We start from the raw sequence: 22,111 nt of genomic DNA on the forward strand, positions 1-22,111 counted from the left end.
AAGAAGTGAGTTGGGGGAAATCAGAAAGGGAGATGAAGCATGAGAGACTGTGGTTTGTGAGAAACGAATTGAGGGTTATGGGGGAATGGGGGGTTGGGTGAGCCTGGTGTTGGGTATTAAGGAGGGCACTCATTGCATGGAGCACAGGGTATGGTGCATAAACAATGAATCTTGGAACACTGAAAAGATAAATTATGAAAAGAACATAAAAAAAAGAGTTGACTACCTGGAGGGACAAACCATTCTTTGTTAAATATTTAGTCTTTCCTTTCTCCTCTGAATATAAACCCCTCTTGGAAATTCTAAATCCTACCTCCTCCTCCTTAAGTCACCATGACACAGAAGCCTCACCTTCTCTTTGAGCCTCATGTCTTTCTTGTTCCCATAAATAAGAACTTCCTTGTTGGGGCACCTGGGTGGCTCAGTGGGTTAATGCCTCTGCCTTCGGCTCAGGTCATAGTCCCAGGGTCCTGGGATCGAGTTCCGCATCAGGCTCTCTGTTCCGCGGGGAGCCTGCTTCCTCCTCTCTCTCTGCCTGCCTCTCTGCCTACTTGTGATCTCTGTCAAATAAATAAATAAATAATCTTAAAAACAAAAAAAAGAACTTCCTTTTTTTCTCTTGTGAAACTGACTGATGACATTGAGAACAGCGCAGGAAAAACAAACTTTCCTCTCCTCACATTCATTCTGTTGTGTGAACTGACCTCCACGCTTCAGACCCAGAACAGAACCTGCAGACAGAGCTGGGGATCAAGGGCAGCGGTAGCTTCATTGCTTTGCCAGCCAGGAGGCCTCAACAGGTTGGGGCCTTCAAACCTGCAGCCCACCCAGAGGAAGGGGCCAAGGGTTTGTGGGGAGATGCTGCACAATGGCCGATTTCCAGAGGAATTTGTGCGGCCAGCCCTGTTCATCATGCCAACAAGGTGGAACCAGGTTCCTGAAACAAAGGGCTGAGGAAGTGAGTTGAGGAGGTCTGTGGGGAAGAGAAAGGTTACTTATTGGAAATGGGAGTCTCACTGAAGCATTAATTACTTTTTTCTTTGTTCAACCTGATGCTTTCCAAGTGATTTTCATTTCAGTCACCAAGACAACTGCTGTAAGAACACTGCCTACTTTACACTGAGAAAGCACTCAATGTTTTCTGGAATGACTAAAAGAAAGAAAAAGGATAACATCCAATTTTCCTGAGAATGCTGAGAATTAGAATTCTCATATCGCTGATAGGAGGGTAAAAAGAAGATGCAGTGTGGAAAACTGTGTGGCAGTGATGAGGGAGCAGGAGGCTGGCTGAGGACAAAGCAAAAGCTGGCACCTTGCACCCCCTCTCCGTCCGCTCCCCTCGGTAGTGTGTGTAACATTCCTCAGGCACACCTGGCTGCCTTAAAGGGAAAACAAAGAGTTAACTTGCAGAGATCACAATCCTGCAAGACAGGAGTCTCCCTTGCTCTACTGAGATGCCTAAATTATAACCATTACCGCTATTTCTGCTTCTGTACCTTCACTTGCTAACCCACGAGGAGATGGAAAAATACCAGCAGACTTTCTATAGGCACTCTGTAACCACACAACCCCCGCCCAGAATCGAACCTAGCAGAATGGCCGCTCCCAGACCCCCACCCAGCTCTGGGCCGAGAGATAACAGCCATCTGGTGCCAGAGAAACCCCCACCCAGAATTGGATGTGACAAAGTGACTGCTCCGGACCCCCCACCCAGCTTTGGGTACGGGAGATAATAACCATCGGGTACCCCGCGGCTTGACAGGGAGACCCCGGCCAATCCTGAGGTGACACATACCCTAGCGGTGCCAACCAAGCAGTTTGAAGAATGACAGCCCTTTGACCTAACCAATATTCTGTTCCCAGCCTTTTCCCGCTCTGTAGCATGCCAGTCATATTATAGAGTTCCTTTTTGATTTTCCTGTAGTATGTGGCGATTTGTTACAAGATACTATGATGTATGCTAAATCCCTGCCTCCCCAAAAATAGTGTATAAAAAGTGTTGTGATCCTGAGCTCGGGACCTCTTAGCGTCACCGGCAACGAGTGCGCGGAGGTCCGGGTTTGAACTCGTAATAAACCACCCTTGCTGTTTGGCTTTGACTCTGGACTCTGGTGGTCGTCTTTGAGGGGTCTCAGAACTTGGGAATAATACTACAAATGTCCTAGAGATTTACAACAAAGAAGCTATTGTATCAATAGCCCAATTTCCAGAGACAAAAAACTCAGTTCCTAGAGCCCTAATGTCGCCCTCCCCTCCATAAAAACTGAAGGAGGCTGAGGTAGAAGGAAATGTAAATAAAGTTAAATTTCTGCTAAACCTGAATCTCACTAACAAGGACACTTGATAGGAGAAATGTGAAACGTTATCTCTAAACCTCCAAGATAGTGTCAGCAATCATTCCCAAGCATATGACCCACGGATATACATTTAAAGGGTCTCATGAGAAGATTTTTTACTAGTAATAAATAACCTTTCTCCCTACAATAGCTAGCCCCCCAAGGTCCTGGAGACCTTGCTTCCAAAATTCCTTAGAGGCTAACATCATCCCCTTTGTCCTCACCTACCCAACTCCTGTGTATATAATCAGCCCCTCCTCAGGATAGTGGGGCAGCATTTCTGTGTGCTCATGGGTCCTGTCCCCATGCTTTAATAAACCACCTTTTTGCACCAGAGACGTCTTAAGAATTCTTTCTTAGCCGTCGGCTCTGGACCTCACCCCACCCAACCTCACCTAGGTTCTAGAACTTCATCTGCAAGTCTTTATGAACAGAAACACCTACTGAAGGGGAATATTTTGACATCAAAATATGTCTCCTTGGCCTAAGCATTATTTTCAGCTGGTTATTTTGAATCAAAGGCAGATAAAGGAAGAGTTCTGAAATCCTGCATTTACTTTCAAACAGACATTTGCATTTAAATGGGAAAGTTTGGTCTGTCTGGTGTCTCCCTATGTGTAGCAGAAACAGAGAGAAGGTGTCAGTCTCCTGAAATTCTGATGGTGGAGAAGGCAGGGCTTGAACTCTGCTCCCAGCCCCAGACTTGGTTCCCCTACTTGGCCTGGTCACTACCCCAGTTCCTTCCCAGCAGGGTCACCTGTGGAGTTTGTCATGGCAGGTGGGACAAATTGACCAGGAACGTGAGGATAAGAGGATGAAGAAAAGAACTCGAGAAGCAGAGAGATGGAGGCAGGAGGAGCACTGAGGAGGATGTCCCACAGTGCTAAGTTTATTCAAAGCATTAAGGCCATATATATAGTGATATTACAATAGGAGAAGCAATACATCTGTGTCTAGTTAAACAACCATGAGTTCCCATAATAAGTTTCACACTTAACTATAAGCAGACCTCATGATGCCAAATGGCTGATGCCAGTGCAATTGTTCTGTATTGATACAGCAAAACTGAAAGTAATTTATGGGCTGTACTAGGGCAGCAAGGACCAGCCATAAACTTATGACCCCAACTGAATTGTTCTCATTTGTTTAGCAAGCATGTGGGAAGTCACGTAGGCGAGTGCACAACACACAGCACAGGTTCTTTCTCAGTGCTACTCGACTTTTCCCGTCCTAAACCTTTTGTTAGGTTTTTCAGACTTTAAAGGAGGCACAAGTCAGGGCCTGGTTTGGTCCTTGTTTCAAGCCTTATTGTGGCCTCCCACACCTCCCCCTTCCTTTTTTAAATAAGTCAAGCATATGAATTTGTGCTTGCACATGTAATCGTTGCTATCCAGTATGAAACAGGGAAACACCCCAACCCACAAGTAGTACAGCTAATATTGTAAAGATTACGATAAGAATCCAAAAGGAATATTTCATCATATTTCCAGGATTAAACCCATGAAGACCATCCAAAATTTGAGATACTATAGTAGCAGGATTTTCTACATCTAATTGCGCATGCCCTATATTAGCAATTTCTTTTTGCAACTCAACAAGATCCAAGCTCACATTATTATGAAACCATACCCCTGTAGATGATGCTTAACAGTGTCCCAAGAATAATTCAGGGCCTTCAAGGGAGTAATGCAGATATGCTGAAACCCTCCATGACATACTAAAGACATTTGTGTTCTTAACATAGATGATTGTCCTCCCAGATACTCTACTGCTTCTTCCAGTCCTTCCAAGTGGCTTAATATCTTCTGGTCTATATGTGCCTGAGTAGCAAGGTCATGAGAGATATTTCTTGCTAGAGAATTAACACATGCGGCGGTTTGAACCTATTGTGAGAGAGCCAGTGTTGAAACGGTAGCAGTGGGAATTAGAGAGACTAGCACAGTTATCCCCTCAAGGAGTAGCCCTAAAAAACGTTTAACCCTTTTTACTTGGGCCTGTAACTCTAATGCTAACTGATATCCATAATTGGCATACCAGGAATCCTCTACTTCTACTGGAAGGAGCACATAAGGGGGCTGCATTACTAAAACAAACAAACAAAAAAAAAAAAAAACCAAAAACATAGTAGGAAGATTCCTACGAATTGGGGAAGAAATAGGTACACAATTAGTTAATACACATTCATTACATGCAACATGGTAAGTAAGATACCGCCCCTTGGATCCCTTAAACACAGAAGGTAAGACTGTGCCTGGGCCCACAATCAGAAGAAAAGGACCGGGAATGCAGGCTTTTATGGAAAAGTCCAGCTGAGTGGCTCAGGCAAAACCATTGTCCCCCACTTTGACTGTAACAGGACCCAAAGCGGCCACCAGTTTCCACAGTTCAGGGTAGATCATTTCTTCCATTGTGAAGAGTCCTCCTGGGATTGTCACATTGTGTAAATGTAGATGGGTTCTTTGAAGGTCTGAAGGATGTGCAAAATGTCCTTCATTTTGATTCCTCAGCGCCTTGGACCAATCAGTGATGGAAAGCCCTGGGATGCCAGGCGGGGATATAATTTGGGGTATCTCCTGTATGCATTCCTTCCAAATGGGTCCTGGAACAGAAAAACTGAGTTCTCTAGGACAGGGCAAATAACCTGGGGGTCGCATGCCTAATCCCAAAAAGGTAGAGGCTTCATCACCTACGATCTCATAAAGATTCCATTCCTCCCCCATTCGTTTGGCAATAGCTCCTGTTTGAGGTACCTCTTTAAGATAAGATACTATGTGCAGAACTTGTTTAACCATCATGCACCCATTCATTAGAATCTGCTCATGAGAAGAAGCTTGCAAACAAATAGGAACCTGTACTGAAATTCCAGACCAAGTCATATAGTGTTCCGCATGCTCTATTCCTTCAGAAGTAATGCCCCCAAAGTATTCTGGGACATTAGTATGAACCCGGGGGGTAGGATCAGCCCAAATAACTGGGCGCACTGATGGGGGATCAGGCAAATAAGCCCAATAATGCATAGCATATGCTCCAGAAACATTAATCAAAGCCAACAAGGCATAAAGAATAGGTATTATGGTATTGTTTGAAGGGGACTGCTTAGCGATCTCAAGAGCCTATTGGACAAGGTTTCTCATTTGTCCTTGGCGAAAGGGGGGCAGACATCTCCTCCTTCTTCGTTGATTCCTCCGACTCAGGGTCAGCGCTGCAATCTGTTGTCGCAGGGGCAAGGAGGCGGCACCATCTCTCTGGCATCCAGCGTGGGGTATCCTCATCCTGTGGAAAAATACAAACAAACCCTCACCCTTTACAGAGCACTGGATCTGGACCTTTCCATACTCAAGTCAAGGGATCCTTCCACTGGGCATATGGAAGTGGAGAGAAATCAGGATGCCAAAATCGCTCAGCTGCTGTCCGGCCTATATCATCCACATTCAAAAAATTTAAAACATACAGGGTTAAAGTTAAATGCATATGCATGAAATATTTTACTTTTCCCTGTAGTATCTCCCCCTCTTTTAATTTTTTAAGATAAGATTTAAGAGTACTATTTGCACATTGGACAATAGCTTGACCCTGAGAATTATATGGGATGCTGGTAGAATGTGCTATTTTAAAAATGGCACAAGAAGTCTGGAAAGCTTGGGATGTATAAGCAGTCCCATTATCTGTCTTAATTGCTTTTGGGGTGTCCAAAGTGGCAAATGCTGAAAGCAAATGATTTTGAACATCTGTAAAGGATTCCCCAGAGTGTGTTGTAGCGTGTAGAAACCCAGAGAAGGTATTAATAGAAACATGGAGATAGGGCACCTGGGTGGCTCAGTCAGTTGGGCAGCTGCCTTTGGCTCGGGTCATGATCCCAGGGTCCTGGGATCGAGTTCCGCATCGGGCTCTCTGCTCAGCGGGGAGCCTGCTTCTCCCTCTCCCTCTGCTTGCTGCTCTGCCTGCTTGTACTCACTATTTCTCTCTCAAATAAATAAATAAATAAATAATCTTTAAAAAAAAAAAAAAAGAAAAAGAAAGAAACATGGAGATATTTGAGTTTTCCAAAAGGGGGAAAAATAGTTATATCCATTTGCCGTAAATGGTTAGGCATCAAGCCTCGAGGATTTACAGCTTAAGTCAGTTGTGGATGATGAATAGGGCAAGTAGAACAATTTTTAACTATCTGACGAGCTTCTTCTCTGGTTAACCGAAATTGTTTACACAGAGCAGCTGCGTTTTAATGAAATCGAGCATGACTCTGAGTAGCTTGCTCAATGTTAGTCATCATTACAAGTTGTATATGGGTTAAGGCATCCGCAATAGCGTTGCCCTCAGCTAGGGGCCCAGGCAAATTAGTATGTGCTAGAATATGTGTAATATATATAGGATTAATTCTTTTATTTAGTAAATGTTGAATGTTTGTGAAAATATAGAGGAGTTCCTCATCATTAGTAAGAATGTAAGCGGTGGGTAACAGCGGAATGGCGCACGCCACATAATGGCTATCACTGTATAAATTACACGGTTCAGAGAACATTTCCAGGGCCAACAGTACTGCTTTCAACTCAGCCCTTTGCACCGATTTAGTAGCATAGAATGCTCGAAAGGACTCATGACCAGAGCAGGAAGATTTATAAATGTCAATATGCCCTCTTTTATCGGCATCCACAAAAACATTAATAGCAGAAGCAAGAGGAATTATCTGAACAGGATTGCTTACTGAAATAGGAATGGTGGAAAGGAAGTGCAACAACTTGTCCTCTGGTAAATGATATCTGAATTGTCCTGGATAATTAGAGAGAGCTATTTGCCAGTCAAGGTTAAATTTAAACAACATTTGTACACGGTCAACAGTTAGTATTGGTAAAATTAAGAAGTCACAGGTGCCTGGGTGGCTCAGTGGGTTAAGCCACTGCCTTCTGCTAGGGTCATGATCTCAGGGTCCTGGGATCGAGTCCTGCATCGGGCTCTCTGGAAGCAGAGAGCCTGCTTCCTCCTCTCTCTTTCTCTGCCTGCCTCTCTGCCTACTTGTGATCTTTCTCTGTGTCACGAGCAACACCCCTGTGGTCCCTCCAGGAGGTCGCAACGTGTAAAGAAGAGATAGAGAGATGGATATGATGTAACTCACTTGATCTTTATTGGGACGAGGTCCGTACCACTATCGTGGTCCGGTCACGGTCCACTGACGTTGTCACGGAGAAGGAGATGTCGCCTCACAATCTAGACAGAGAGGTCACCGCAGAAGTTGATACTGAGAACCAGCGAGTGGTTGGCAACGAAACTGTCGGGATGTCGGTAGCACCGGCGATGATGTCCTCCCGACAGGGAACTCACTTCACCTCAGTCCAACCCAATGCTTCTTTATATACTGTGCTAAGTCTCCTTCATAAACACATTACATCACTTATTTTTCTTATGCTTACACACCAAAAACACAACACACGTCATAAACATGTTTTGGTCTACGATATTTCACACAAGTTAAAATATTTACAACTTGTTACTCCGCGCTAATCTTATCACTACACGCATATGGTCTAGGCTTACTTGCTATGTGGTATTTGCTACGTGGTTAGTTTGTTATCACTACATGCATATGGTCTAGGCTTACTTACTATTTTGTTCCTGTTTTTCATTTAGTAGGGGTTTGCACTCACTACACACTATTTATTTATTTATTTATTTATTACACTTTATTTATTAAAGGTTCGTACTCACTACACTCTGTCAAATAAATAAATTCTTAAAAAAGAAGAAGAAGAAGAAGAAGAAGAAGAAGAAGAAGAAGAAGAAGAAGAAGAAGAAGTAGTAGTAGTAGTAGTAGTAGTCAGGCTCCTTACCTGTAATATGAATGATTCTCTGGCGGCCCCGAGTAATCAGTTGCATTATTAATTCTATCTGCCCAGTAATGATGTGTAGCTGGTGTAGTGCTAAGTGAATCCATTCCAAAGGCCCATGAATTTGCCATATTACTGCTAAAGGTAATTTGGATGGCATCAATAATATTAAATATATTGGCATAGTAGGATCATGCTGACAAAGCTGCGCCTGTGACAATTTATCATTAACTAATTGCAGCGCTGTTTTAGTGTCCTTGGTTAAAGTCCGGGGAGAGCAGGGAGAGCTATCTCCTTTTAGGAGATCAAATAAAGGCTTCAAATCGTCAGCCATTAAATGTAGAAAGGGCCTAATCCAGATAATATCTCCTAATAATTTTTGAAAATCATTTAAAGTACGCAAAGACTGAGTTCTTAAGGAAATTTTTTGAAGGCGAATTCTTTTATTCTCAATGATGTAACCCAAATATTCAAAAGGTTCCATCTTTTGCACCTTTTCAGGGGCAACTATTCAATTATATTGTTGTAATTGATTAATTAAAAAAGCAAAAGCATGGGGCGCCTGGGTGGCTCAGTGGGTTGAAGCCTCTTCCTTCAGCTGAGTTCGTGATCCCGGGGTCCTGGGATCCAGCCCCGCATCCGGCTCTCTGCTAGGCAGGGAGCCTGCTTCCTCCTCTCTCTCTGCCTGCCTTTCTGCCTACTTGTGATCTCTGTCTGTCAAGTAAATAAATAGAATCTTTAAAAAAAAAAAAAGCAAAAGCACGCTGTAAAATGTCCTCTGTTTCAGCTGCTAATAAAATATCATCCATATAATGTATGCAGTAGACCATTGGCTCAAATTGTGCTCAAACGGGGAAACTGCCTGAACAACAAACTCTTGGCATAATGTGGGGCTATTAGCCATTCCCTGAGGCGGAACCTGCCATTGATAACGTTTAGCAGGCTCTTTATGGTTAATACTAGGAATGGTAAAAGCGAATCACTTACAGTCCTGGGGGGCTAAAGGAATGGTGAAAAAGCAATCTTCTAAATCCAATATGATTAATTTATATTGAAGAGGGATAGCCAATGGTGTAGGTAGTCCAGGCTGAAGGGCCCCCATAGGCTTCAGAGTGGCATTTACTGCTCTTAAATCCTATAACAAGCTCCATTTTCCTGACTTCTTTTTTATTACAAATATAGGAGTATTCCAAGGGCTGTAGGATTCTTTTAAATGACCCAGAAGCAGCTGTTCCTGCAGTTTTTCTGCAGGTAAGGGCCACTGATCCACCCATACGGGGTGGATCAGTCATTAGATCTCCACTCGATGGGCAGCGCATGAGGGGATTTCAGTGGCCCTGAGAAAAACCCAAACCAACCTTGGAATGTTGTGATTGTATTTGGAAGGGATTGGGTTCTCCATGTAATGTTTTTCCCAAGCCTTTGCCTTGTATATATCCCATTTTTTAAGAGCCATTGCGACCGAAGGCTGTTTGGCCCTGGGAATAGGAGGTGTTGTTAAAGAGACACCCATATATGTTAGAACATCCCGGCCCCATAAATTAAGATCAATTTGCAACACAAACAGCTGGAATACCCCTTGATGCCCCTCAGTAGTAAACCGATTTAAAAAATCAGCGCTCAACTTAGGTGCATAAGCTTGTCCCACACCTCTAATGGGAGTATCTGAATCTATAAGGGGCCAGTTTTTAGGCCAATGTTGGGAAGCAATTACTGAAACATCCGCTCCAGTATCCACCAACCCTAGAAAGGCTCGCCTTGAATAAGTAAAGTCAAATAAGGTTTATCTGTAGAAATTAACTGAGCCCAACAAACATCAATAGAACCAAAACCCCCAGTTCCTCTCTTGCCCTTTATTGCTGGATGATTAGTTTCCATTCGTGGCATAATAATTAATTGTGCAATGGGGACCTGAGGTTGCAATGCGAGTACTCCTTCTCTCAAGGTGGTCATAATTTTAATTTCTGCCGTATAATCTTCATCTATCACTCTGGGGTGGACAGATAGTCCCTTCATTGTCCAGCTGGACCTTCCTAGTAATAAGCCCCAGGTCCCTTTGGGTAGTGGTCCCCAAATCCCAGTTGTAATAGCCTTGGGAGGCTCTCCAGCCTCCATATAAACAGGTGTATAGGGGGCCAAATCTAATCCTGCACTGGAGGGGGTACCTCGGTATAGTATGTCGATACCTAGGAGGTCAGAGGTATTGGCCTTGATATGGGTGACTGAGGAATCATTGCTGTTATTGTTTATTGGGGCTGCAGCGAGCCCCGCTTCCAGTTTCCCTGAATGGGGTTCCCAAATCTGTCTTTTGGGGAATGACATTCATTCGCCCAGTGAAATCCCTGTTGACAAAGAGGACATAAAGAGTTAGGCATAGACTTCTTCCCATTGTTAGATGGGAGATGGGTCCCGGGAGGAGCTGGACGGCCTCCAAACTGTGGGCACTGAGCTTTAAAATGTCCGGGCTGGCCACATTGAAAACAAAGACGTTTTTGTGACTGTCCTTTTGACATCATTTATTTCTGCATCTCTATAGGTGAGATACCCTTTAGTGCTGCTGCTAAGGTTACCCCTTGAATATAAGATGACCCAATCTCGGCACACAGGCGAATATAATCCTCTAAGGTACCTGATTTTTTCCATGGGCCGATAGCAGCCTGACAAGCAGAATTAGAATTCTCAAATGCCAATTGCTCAACAATAACTGTTCCAGCCTCTCGGTCAACCACAATTCTGCCCATCGCTTTTAATAACCGGGCCACAAAATCTTGATATGGCTCGTCTGGTCCCTGTTGTATTTTTGATAATTCCTCAGTTCTTACCCCAGAGAAGGGGAGCTGCTTCCATGCTTTCAAGGCACACTGCGAAATCTGCTGATAAGCAATCTCAGGATACTCAATTTGTGCTTGTATTTCGGCATAAGCCCCATTTCCTGTTAACATCTCATATGGAATGGGAATGTTGGTTCTTCAATTGTACATTGCCAATTTGTTAGCTCTTTCAAAGAATTCTGTTTTCCATAACAAATAGTCTCCCCACCTGAGCAATGATCTTCCAATCTCCTGGGCATAAGGCCTCTAAACCCACACTGTCCAACAAAGATAAAGTATGTGTTGCAGTGGGTCCATATTGTAGAAGTGGCTGTTTTTATTTCTTTCAGCATTTTAAAATTTACACTATTATATGCACACCGGCCATTAGCCATTTGAGTCACTGGATAGGCAGAAAAGGCAGAGGTGTCCTCTCCAGCTTGCTGGGCCTGATAGAGTGTCCGCTGAAGGGGTGTAATCTTTAGAGGCTTAGCTTCTTCAGGAAGCTGTTTGGGATAAACTGCCGAATGAGGACTCACTGGGAACATGTTCTTAGGCATAGGTGCCCCTTCTTCATAAGGCACACCGGATTGGGGATGCTGCATTAATGGGAATTCAGCAAGTGAGTCTTTAGAGGCCCTGAGGGGGTCATTCATCCCTGATGTTTGAGTTTGCTTTTGCCTCATGAATAATGTCTGGACTCTGGCAGATTTTATAGGTTTTCCAAAATAAGAATGCTCAGGCTGACGACTAGACTGGCCCGAGTCTAGAGGAGCAGAGGCAAGAAATATCTCTTTATCATCATCCACAGGCACTCCAACTTCAGGGGCATCCAAAGGGTCTGATTGTGAACCAGTGAGACCAGAGATTAATTCAGGACAGGGAGGAGGAATATCCGTGCCCAAATGCTCATATATATCCTCTTGCTCTTCTACTGCCAAATTCAGAAGGAATCCCGAGAGGCTATAGATATTAAATCTATAGAGTGCTGCGGATCTAAAGCCTCCTGAATATCCTCCCAAATTTTCATTGTTCCTTCAGGACAAGCACATGACCCCCTAATTTTTAATTGATTTTTAATCTCTTCCCCCCACTCTCTGCCAGGCTTGCAGATTTACTGTTCCTTCTTTGGGGAACCAAGAGCAGAGATCAAAAACCACAGCAAAAAAACTGGTGTAAAGCCTTCTTAGAGACTTTTGACCCTTTCTGTTTTAAAAAGGGCTGCAATGCAGTAACAAAAAGATCCTGTTCTAAGGATTGAGAATGCCCCATGTTATTTTACTCCTGCTGTCACCCGTCGACCCGGGGTTCCTCTTACCTGAATATCAGTAACTACTTACCTGTATGTGCACTCCCTTGATATGTTCTCAGGTCCCTGTTTGGGCACCACTTGTCGTGGCCGGCATAACAAATCGACCAGGAACATGAGGGTAAGAGGATGAAGAAAAGAACTCGAGAAGCAGAGAGATGGGGGCAGGAGGAGCACTGAGGAGGATGTCCCACAGTGCTAAGTTTATTCAAAGCATTAAGTCCATATATATAGTGATATTACAATAGGAGAAGCAATATATCTGTGTCTAGTGAAACAACCACGAGTTTCCATAGTAAGTTTCACACTTAACTATAAGCAGACCTCCTGACGCCAAACGGCTGATGCCAGTACAATTATTCTGTATTCATACAACAAACCTGAAAGTAATTTATGGACTGTACTAGTGCAGCAAGGACCAGCCATGAACTTATGACCCCAACCGAATTGTTCTCATTTGTTTAGCAAGCGTGTGGGAAGTCACGTAGGCAAGCGTGCAACACACAGCACAGGCTCTTTCTCAGTGCTACTCGACTTTTCCCGTCCTAAACCTTTTGTTAGGTTTTTCGGACTTTAAAGGAGGCACAAGTCACAGCCTGGTTTGGTCTCAAGCCTCATTGGGGCCTCCCACAGGAGTTTCAGGAAGGATCTTCTCTGTGGGCCTCCCCCTCAGATTCTGTCAATTGGTTTGGGCGAAAACAACACTGTTGTGTTAATTAAGGGCTCCAGGAGATTCTCAGCGAGGCCAGGGGGGAGTCCGAGGGCTTTTGGTGGTTTTCTGAGAGTGGATTTGCGGCTTTGGTCTTGGAGAGGTGACAGGGTCTCTGCTCCGCGAGTCTGGGAGGATCGGGTCCATGCAGCCCGCGGTTCTGATGCTGACCCTGAAATTGTGAGGGGCGGTGGCACGGGACCACTCCCTCCCCACAAAGCAGGTGAGGAAAATGCAGGGATGGGGGTCCTCCTGGGAGCTCACAGTTTCTGAGCTGCTCCGGACACAAAGGACTGGGAAGTTGGGCCTTTTCTGCATCTCTGAGTCCTGCCCGTGGGCAAGCGCTGTGAGGACAAGGAGCTCTGTTGCTGGATTTCAGGGCGTTTTCTCCTGATGCAGCTGTGATTTCCCCCCAGATCCCTCGTGAGGACGAAATGAGGTGGAGGCGAAGGCAGAAATGGCCGGTTGTCAGGTGAGCCTGGTGTCCCCGCGGAGCCGTGTCCTCTGTTTCTCTGCAGACCCTCGCGTTTAGAAGCTGCAGATGCGGATACCTCGAGTCCGGGTGCTTCTCATTTCTGCGTTCACCTGTTTTTAAGATCTGGTCAGAAGTGATACTCACAGTTAGGTTTTTAGAATGCTTTTCCATGCCCCAGAGCCTTCTGTCCTGTGTCCCCCCAACCTGGCTTCGATAGTGCATCAGCTGTTGTCACTTAGAATTAAAGTCCCGCGAGGAGTGACAATATTCCGTTGGTGGCAGATCCGGAGGGGAAGGAGTCAAGTCTGAGATTCCTGTGGCTGATGAGGTCTGGTCCTGGTATATTAGGGAGGGAAATCAATTCTCATTCGGGCTTATCTGGATTCTCGATCAGCTGTGTGCAGCTGGGGAGTAAGGAAATGCAGATACAAGCTCGGTGGGTATGAGTCCAGAAAAACTTGGAAACTTCTCATTCTAAGGGGATATGTGTGTCTTCATCTTTAGTAGGTGAAAGAGATATTCTACTTAAAGTCTACTAGAGGAGGGTGCCTGGGGGTCTTCATTGATGAAGCTTGGACTGTTGGTTGAGCTCAGGTCAGGATCTCAGGTTCCTGGACTGGTATTCCCGCTTCTGGCTCTGTGCCCAGAGGGGAGTCTGCTTGACATTCTCTTTTTCCCTCTCCTGCCGGTCTCCATCTCCTCTAAAGTATAAATCAATCTTGGAGACTGAGGGTGGTTCAGTTGGTTAAGAGTCTGCTTTCTGCCTCCAGCTCAGGTCGTGATCCCGGGGACCTGAGATCCAGGCCCGCATCGGGCTCTCAGGTGGGCTGGGATCCTGCTTCTTCCTCTCCCTGTGCTTTTCTGCCTGTTTGTCGTCTCTCTCTTCTCTGTTTGAAATAAATACATTATTTTTTTCCGAATTTTATTTACTGTGGCACCTGGGTGGCTCAGTGGGTTAAGCCTCTGCCTCCAGCTTAGGTCATCATCTCAGGGTCCTGGGGTCCAGCCCCACATCGGGCTCCCAGGTGGGCAGCTGCTTCTCCCTCTTCCTCTCCTATTCTACCTGCATGTGCTCTCTCACTTGCTCTCTGAAAAAAATACAATCTTTGTAAAGAATTTTTTTTTGTAAGAAAAAGAGTGAGAGCACAAGTAGGGTGTGCTATGGGCAGAGGGAGAAGGCGCCCTGCTGAGCAAGGACACCCTCCCACCCCCACCAATGTAGGAGGTGGTCCCAGGACCTTGTGTCTTGGCCTGGGCAGAAGGCTGATGCCCACTGACTGAGCCACTCAGTTGCCCCATAAATAGAATCTTTAAAGATGAAAATAAAAATAAATCTTAAAAATTAAAAGAAAAGAAAGGCATAAACTATGTATTGCTAGCACAAGGACGCTGTGCCATCTCAGTGTAGTGTCTGTCAGTGTGGCTTGGGGGGCTAGATGTGGGATGGGTCCATGATTGGCTGGAAGCCTGTCCTGCCACGCTGCTGGAATTCCCTTGAGGCAGGACAAAGGCAGTGGAATTTTACTGAAGACGGAAGAGACGAGCCTGCTGGAGGACACAGGAGAGCTTGTCTGCAAGGGGTGGGGAGGCGGTTCTTAAAGGGGGAAGGAAGGTGAGGAATTCTGGGGAACCAGGAACTTGTTCCTTTCTGCTCACTGTGCCTGGTTGTCAGAAACCCATTGGTTCCTTAGGGTCTTGGTAATTTTGAGGTGTATCCCCTGATGGCCCTGTCTGGACTCAGCCAAGGGGGACACTGGGATCCTTCTCCACTCCTTTGCTCAAGCCTGCTTGTCTAAAAGCAGTCTCTACAGAAGGAAAGTGTTTGAATTGTGAATGTATACCCACGGTATTTGCGCAATTAGATTTACATTCTGAATTCCTGCTTTCAGTCCAATGGAAACTCCAGTGTGATGTGCCCTTTGATGTGCATTAGGTGCTGATAACATTTCTTTGCATTCAGCTGATGTGAACTTTTATTGGCTTGGTGCTGTCTGCCAGATCCTCCCCTGAAATGTTCCTATTTGCCCTCCTGTCATTTGTAAGGGGGTACTGAGGAATATGTAGGAACTGTTGAATTTCAGGTGTCAACTTCTTTCTTCTGCATTTTTCTTGCTCGTAGTTTCATTCTTTTTTCTTTCCTTCCTTCCTTCCTCTCTTCCTTCCTTCTTTCCTTTTTTTAAATGTTTTGTCAGCTGAGAGAGAGAGAGCATGAGAGTGAGGAAAGGAAAAGAGGGAGAAGCAGATTCCCTGCTGAGTGGGGAGCTCAACTCAGGGCTCCATCCCAGGAGTCTGGGATCATGACCTGAGCTCAAGGCAGACCCTTAATCCACTGAACTATCTGGTTCCCCTTACTTGTAGTTTCTGAAGAGGAGAACAAAGCCAAAGAGGTGTGGATAAAATTAAATGTCCTTCAACTTCCAGTCTGTTGATAAATACCTGAGAAAGGCAGAGTAGGACATTCCTCAGGGAACTCACAACTGCCTCAAAGTTAATGTTTTGTTGGATGCAAAAAGCAGCCTTAGCCTAACAGTAGACCTCCAGGATCCTGGAATTCCTCTTTAACAGATGAAAATTACTTTGCAAACTTCTTGAACTTTATCCCCCAAATGTAGCTTGGCCACCCTCCTTCAAGCTTGTGGCCCCTGATAGATATCTGGAGGGTCTCCTGACTAAAGTGTTAACTAAACAGTGAGTGGCCTCATCAAAACACCAGCTGAGGGTCCTGGAAACTTGCTTCCAGATTCCTTAGAGCCTCCTGCTGTCCCTCACCCCATCCCCACCTGAAAGCATAGAACCAGTCACTGCTCACATTCCTCTCTCCTTGTGTTAGGACCACAGTGTTTGTACCATGGGTATCTCAACAATCCTTTCTTCATCATTTACTCCAGAACCCTAATATTTCACATCAGAAACATGTCTAGAGTTTCTTGACCTTTGGCTTCTCTCCCACATCTCAACACTTTGCACTGGACAAGGAGGGCTGTCACCTCTGTGTAGTGGATAGAGTTGACTTCTGGGAGTGAAAGGAGTCAAAGTTCTCAACGAGGCAGCCCTCTGTCCCATAGGTTTTTCTTTAACTCCACACCCATCCCAGGGAGAAGAAAAGGTCAGATCTGGTTTTAGCTGGTGACATTAACTCCCACTTTCATCTTAGTAAACATCGTGAACTGTGTCAATGGCCACTTGGTGACTGTGATGTTTATTACAGGGACTGCTGACCTTCAACGATGTGGCCTTAGAATTCTCTGATGATGAGTGGGGACGCCTGACCCACAGTCAGCGGCAACTGTACCTGGATGTGATGTTGGAGAACTACAGACACCTCCTCTTCTTGGGTGAGGAAGACTCTTTCCAAGATTTCCCAAACCCCATTCAGGGTTTTATTCCTTCCTGTGAAGACTGTCTTTTCAGAGATTTCTCTTGGAATGACTAGAATTCAGATCCAGGCAGAAAAGGAAATAAGTAGGGCTTTGTAGATGGAGTGAAAAATCTTCATGGTCTTTCCTTCTCAGCCTTAGCTTCTTCCTCAAGCAAACATCATTGCTTGTGTAAATGAGTGGTAGTTCTCAACCTTTAGTGACATAAATGGTGCTGCTCACATCTTAAACTGAACTTTCTCCTTATTATCATGTCTTCTACTAGGAAGTGTAGGTCAGGATGTGAACATTGGAAATTCCCCCGTGTGTTCTTTTTTGAAGACTTTATTTACTTATTTGACAGAGAAAGATGACAAGTAGGCAGAGAGGCAGGCAGAGAGAGGTGGGAAACAGGCTCCCCACCAACCAGAAAGCCTGATGTGGGGCTTGATCCCAGGACCCTGAGATCATGATCTAAGCCAAAGCCTGAGGCCTATCCCCCTGAGCCACCGAGGTGACCCACCTCCTGTGTTTGCTAAAGGGACTGTTGGGGAACCCTTTTGGGAAACCATTTTCTAGGATTGTACAATATCATCTCTTCTCTCCTGAATGCAGGACTCATGGAAAGTTAGAATAGTCAGCAAGAGTCATTTTCCTTTTTCCTCATAAACAGGTCTCCCTCTGTCAAAGCCAGATCTGATTATATATTTGGAGCAAGAGAAGCAGCTCTGGGATGTGAAGAGAAAGGAGACCGGAGGCTTCCATCCAGGTAGGTGGGAATGAATGAGGCAGATGACAGAGGGGAGGTCCAAGTCTGAAGGAGGAAGGTAGACCTTAAGCAGTGGTTTGATTAGCTCTCCTTGAATGAAAATAAGTTGGAGACCTGCCTAGTTTTATGTCTCTCTCTCCAACATCCTGAAGCTCTTGCATTCTCTGGGGATTCTCCTTCAGGTGTAGTGATGGTCCATCACATTCGTAGGAGAGCCAGGAGACTCTCCTTCAAAGGGGAGGGCCACCTAATCTGAGAGCTTTCTATTGTTGTGAGGGCCTTGGAGAAGGCATCCTATTTCTGAGGACCTGTATGCTATAGCCTTTGTCAGTTCTGGTTTTCATTATGGGACAAGTAGGTCAGGGTGGTTGTATGCACACTGGAGTTTGTTGGAGAAGTTCCTGGAACACTGGAGATAGATTTTTTTAAATTTTATTTATTTGACAGAGAGAGAGAGAGATCACAAGCAGGCAGAGAGGCAGAGAGAGAGGGAAGCAGGCTCCCCACCGAGCAGAGAGCCTGATGTGGGGCTCGATCCCAAGACCCTGGGATCATGACCCGAGCTGAAGGCAGAGGCTTAACCCACTGAGCCACCCAGGTGCCCCAGGAGATAGATTTTTAATATTCTCTGGCTTATGCTTTCTATGTTACAGAGGCGTTAATCTTAGTCTTAAAAAAATTGAGTTTTGGTAACCTCATCAGTTAACAAAGCACTGCCCTAAAATAAGAAAATGTACTGTTTTATTTCCCTTCAAATAGTCTTTTTTCTTTTTCTTTTTCTTTTTCTTTCTTTCTTTTTTTTTTTTTTTTTTTTTTACGTAGAGAAATTTCTGCTCTGTGAGTTCCATTCCTCAGTGGTGAAATACTATAATGTCTCTATTTGTTTACTAGAATTCCGACATAACAAATGCTACCGGGGAACTAGCACATTTTCAACTTGAACTTGTAAGCCTTTAATAAATTGTCATTTATTACCTTATTTTTTAATAATTGCATCATTGTATGATTCTTCTATGAAGTTCTGGTAACTTTGTCATGTGTGTTTTCACTTTCTAGTTAGTTTTTTTTTTTTTTTAAGATTTTATTTACTTGACAGAGATAACAAGTAGACAGAGAGGCAGGCAGAGCGAGAGGAAGGGAAGCAGGCTCCCTGTTGAGCAGAGAGCCTAATGGAAGGCTCCATCCCAGAACTCTGGGATCATGAATTGAGCCGAAGGCAGAGGCTTTAACCCATTGAGCCACCCAGGTGACCCTCTAATTAGTTTTATATGAGATTTATTTTTGAATACTTTTACATCAAATGTCCTGATACGACATGGGCATGTGCTTTATAAGAAGTGAGTTAGACAATTAATAATATCCCCATATAGTTTGTTTACAATTTTTATTTGTTCAAGACAGAGAGAGGGAGAAAATGAGTACAGAGGAGAAGGGCAAAAGGAGAGGGAGATGCCAAGTCCCTGCTGAGCAGGGAGCCCAGTGTGGGTCTGGATCCCAGAACCCTGAGATGACATGAACAGAAGGAAGATACTTAACTGAGTCCCCAGGTATCCTAAACCTCCATGTTTGAAAAATCCTTGTGGTCAGTAATGCAATGTTGCTTCATGGGAAATTAATCATGAGCTTTTCTTCTACCTTCCTCAGAATGTATCAGAATTTTTCCCCCAATACTAATTTCATATACAGAGTCTCTCTGCATATTTTCAACATCTATGATGTTTATTTATTCAGAAATGAAGATGTTGTTTGTTTCTTCTGTCATAACAGACTGGACTGTAGGGTTACATTCTGTGGAGGAGAACAAATATATTAATAACAATACACGTCTTTCAAGCTTTTTAAGTGTTAATAAAATTTTCATTTACAGCTCTTTATGATTAATTTTAATGAGAATTCTTTACGATATTAGAATCCATGAAGACATGCCAATCAATTGCCTGTTTTTCATGGGTATGTGGACACAGTTCAAAATTATGGCTATATAGAAGTTTACCTTTTCTGTCATATTGCAGTGTTTTATTTAGAATTTCATGGATTGATTTTTCTCTTATTCTGGCTTGGTAATTTCCTAAGAATGTGCTTCTTTGTCTCTCTCATTCCACGACATTAGTTAGGTGTAGGTTGGGTGTTACCTGTGCAGATTGTTAGAGGAAGAATTTCTAGCTCAGTATATTTGCTACTGCCCTTCGGAACAATTTGTTACTTAAACTATAACCCCTGGAGTATTTTACTAGTTGCCAAGCACATTTAGATATGGCCTTAAGAAATACATATACTGGCAACAGGTCTTTGGGGAGAAGGACGATATATGACCGTGAAGCTGGGCAGCTGGGGATGCCCCGCTTGCTCAGGGGGGAATGAAATACTGCCTGCTACCCTTTTCCATTATCGCTCCTTTCTCTTCCCAGAAGTGCCCATTGTTAGTTAGATGAGTCCTTTGAATGTGCTTGGTTAACTATAAACTTGGTACTCCTCCTTGCTTGTCCGCAAGACATGTGACTAATGTTTGACTTTCATTGGTCCTTCTGTTGGCTATTGTTTCTATCTAATAAAAGTGAGACTGTGGAGTTGCTCTGTTGTCCCCTGCTCCCAGTCTCTTGTAGCTGACTTGTTTGTGCCTAATTCTTCTCTCGTCGCCGACTGGAAGTGGCAATATTTCAGCATATTTCAAGACCATGTGAGGATAACTCCAAAAAGAGTGGTCTTTATGCTTTTTGCCGATAAATTACCGTGTGTTTTTGTCTGGTGTTTGTATGTCGCACATATATACTGTGTCACCCCTACTTTTGGCTCCTTGATGCATGGTCAGTGAATGTTTTACCATGTCTAGGTGAGTTGTCATACACATAGAATTAATTTCATCATGTATTTGTGGGTGAATTTTTATTCTGTGCATGAGAGAAGGATTTCTTGAATTCAGAGTAATTTCCAAACATTTTATACTTCTGGATACTTCTGTTTTGGTATGAAATACAAAGGATATAATTTAATTAATTGTAGGATTAATACTCATGATATGTCTTGGTACATTTGTCATTCAGTTATGTGTCTTCTGTGAGTATTTTCATTGTGGTTACCTTAGAGATTCATTAAAACAACTTAGCTGTAAGCGCATCTTTTAATTTTGTTTTTATTTTTTTAAGATTTTATTTATTTATTTGACACACAGAGAGATCAGAAGTAGGCAGAGAGGTAGGCAGGGTCAGAGGGGGAAGCAGCCTTCTTGCTGAGCAGAGATTTCCGGGTGCGTCTCAATCCCAGGACCATAAGATCCTAAACTAAACCGAAGCAGAGGCTCAACTGACTGAGCCACCCAGGTGCCCCTAAAACAAACCTTTTAAAACTCAGTGTCAATTATATAGAAAACTCTTCTTCCTGTCTCCACTCCTGCACACCCTCCCGACTTCATTAACGACATCACAAATTCTTTTATGTTGAATCCTTTATTACCCACATTTGTGATTTTTATTCTTTTCTTTTTCTTCAAAACAAAACTGTAGCAGAAATAAATCTGACTGGTATCTCATTGCAACACACAGCACGTTTGTGTAATTGTCTACATATTTATGTTCAGCGGAGAGCTCTAGAAAGACTTCCTTTAATGGTCCTTGTAAGACAGACCTATTGGTAAGCTTAGAGGGGTTTTTACTTGGGAATGTCTTCGTTTCTGCCTCTGTGGAAAAGAATTTTGCTCGGTAAAGTATTGTTGGCTATTTTTCAGTCTTTGAGTACCTGAGTACATTCTGTCAGACCCCATTGCTGTTGAGACTCGTGAGAATCCTAGTGATTTTTAGGAGCTCTTGCACAAGATGAAGTGGATTTTCCATTGTGTTTCTTTTTAGATTTATTTATTTGTTTGTTTATTCATTTATTTATTTGACAGAGAGAGGTCACAAGTAGGTGAAGAGGCAGGTAGAGAGGGGGAAGCAGGCTCCCTGCTGAGCAGAGAGCTGGATGGGGGGCTGAGATTATGACTTGAGCCGAAGGCAGGGGCTTAACCCACTGAGCCATGCAGGTGCCCCTGTCATTGTGTTTCAAAGGTCTGTCTTCATCTGTGGTGTTGGGTGGGTTAATTACAACACATCGTGAGTCGTCCCATTCTTTGTATGTGGTCTGCTGTATATACCATAGTTTTATAAGGAAGTAATTTGAAGAAATAAAATACGAAGGCAATCATAAGGAAAAGACATTTATTGTAGTGCACTGGATTTATCAAGCAAACTTCTCTGTGTCTAAGTGGACCGTTATTGGTGAAAAGCACATTAAATCACTGGTTAACTGTATTTGTTAGCAGACCTGAAAGGATTCAGGGGCAGATGGATCTCTAGAGAGGGACAGTTATTTTCAGTGTGATTCGTTTTTCTTTTGACTCTATCTTGTACATGTAGATGGGTGTCCAAAGAAAGAGTAGCAGAAGTTTCATCAGATAAACTAGCCTTTTATCTTTTGTTTATACTGCATTGATACCAGCATACTGCTGACCTCACAGAATGGTTTTGAGTGTATTTCTCTATTTCAAAATTATTGC

General features: G+C 43.9%; 1 protein-coding gene across 1 annotated transcript; it reads left to right on the forward strand.

Moving 5' to 3' along the window:
- Positions 1 to 12,848: 12,848 nt before the first annotated feature.
- LOC116579170 (putative protein ZNF720) lies at positions 12,849 to 17,653 on the forward strand. Its single transcript, XM_032324167.1, has 4 exons — positions 12,849 to 13,206; positions 13,363 to 13,455; positions 16,667 to 16,793; positions 17,488 to 17,653. The coding sequence occupies exons 2-4, from the start codon at positions 13,441 to 13,443 to the stop codon at positions 17,595 to 17,597; spliced, it is 252 nt and encodes an 83-aa protein (XP_032180058.1). The 5' UTR covers positions 12,849 to 13,206; positions 13,363 to 13,440; the 3' UTR covers positions 17,598 to 17,653.
- Positions 17,654 to 22,111: the final 4,458 nt, after the last annotated feature.

The sequence above is a fragment of the Mustela erminea genome, chromosome 19 (genome assembly GCF_009829155.1).
Source record: "Mustela erminea isolate mMusErm1 chromosome 19, mMusErm1.Pri, whole genome shotgun sequence".
Taxonomy (NCBI): domain Eukaryota; kingdom Metazoa; phylum Chordata; class Mammalia; order Carnivora; family Mustelidae; genus Mustela; species Mustela erminea.

What these genes read in the sequence shown, in the direction of transcription:
- LOC116579170 (XM_032324167.1), top strand. An exon ending in CAGACACCTCCTCTTCTTGG is followed by an intron (nt 16,794 to 17,487) that starts GTGAGGAAGACT and finishes CCTCATAAACAG; the next exon opens with GTCTCCCTCTGTCAAAGCCA.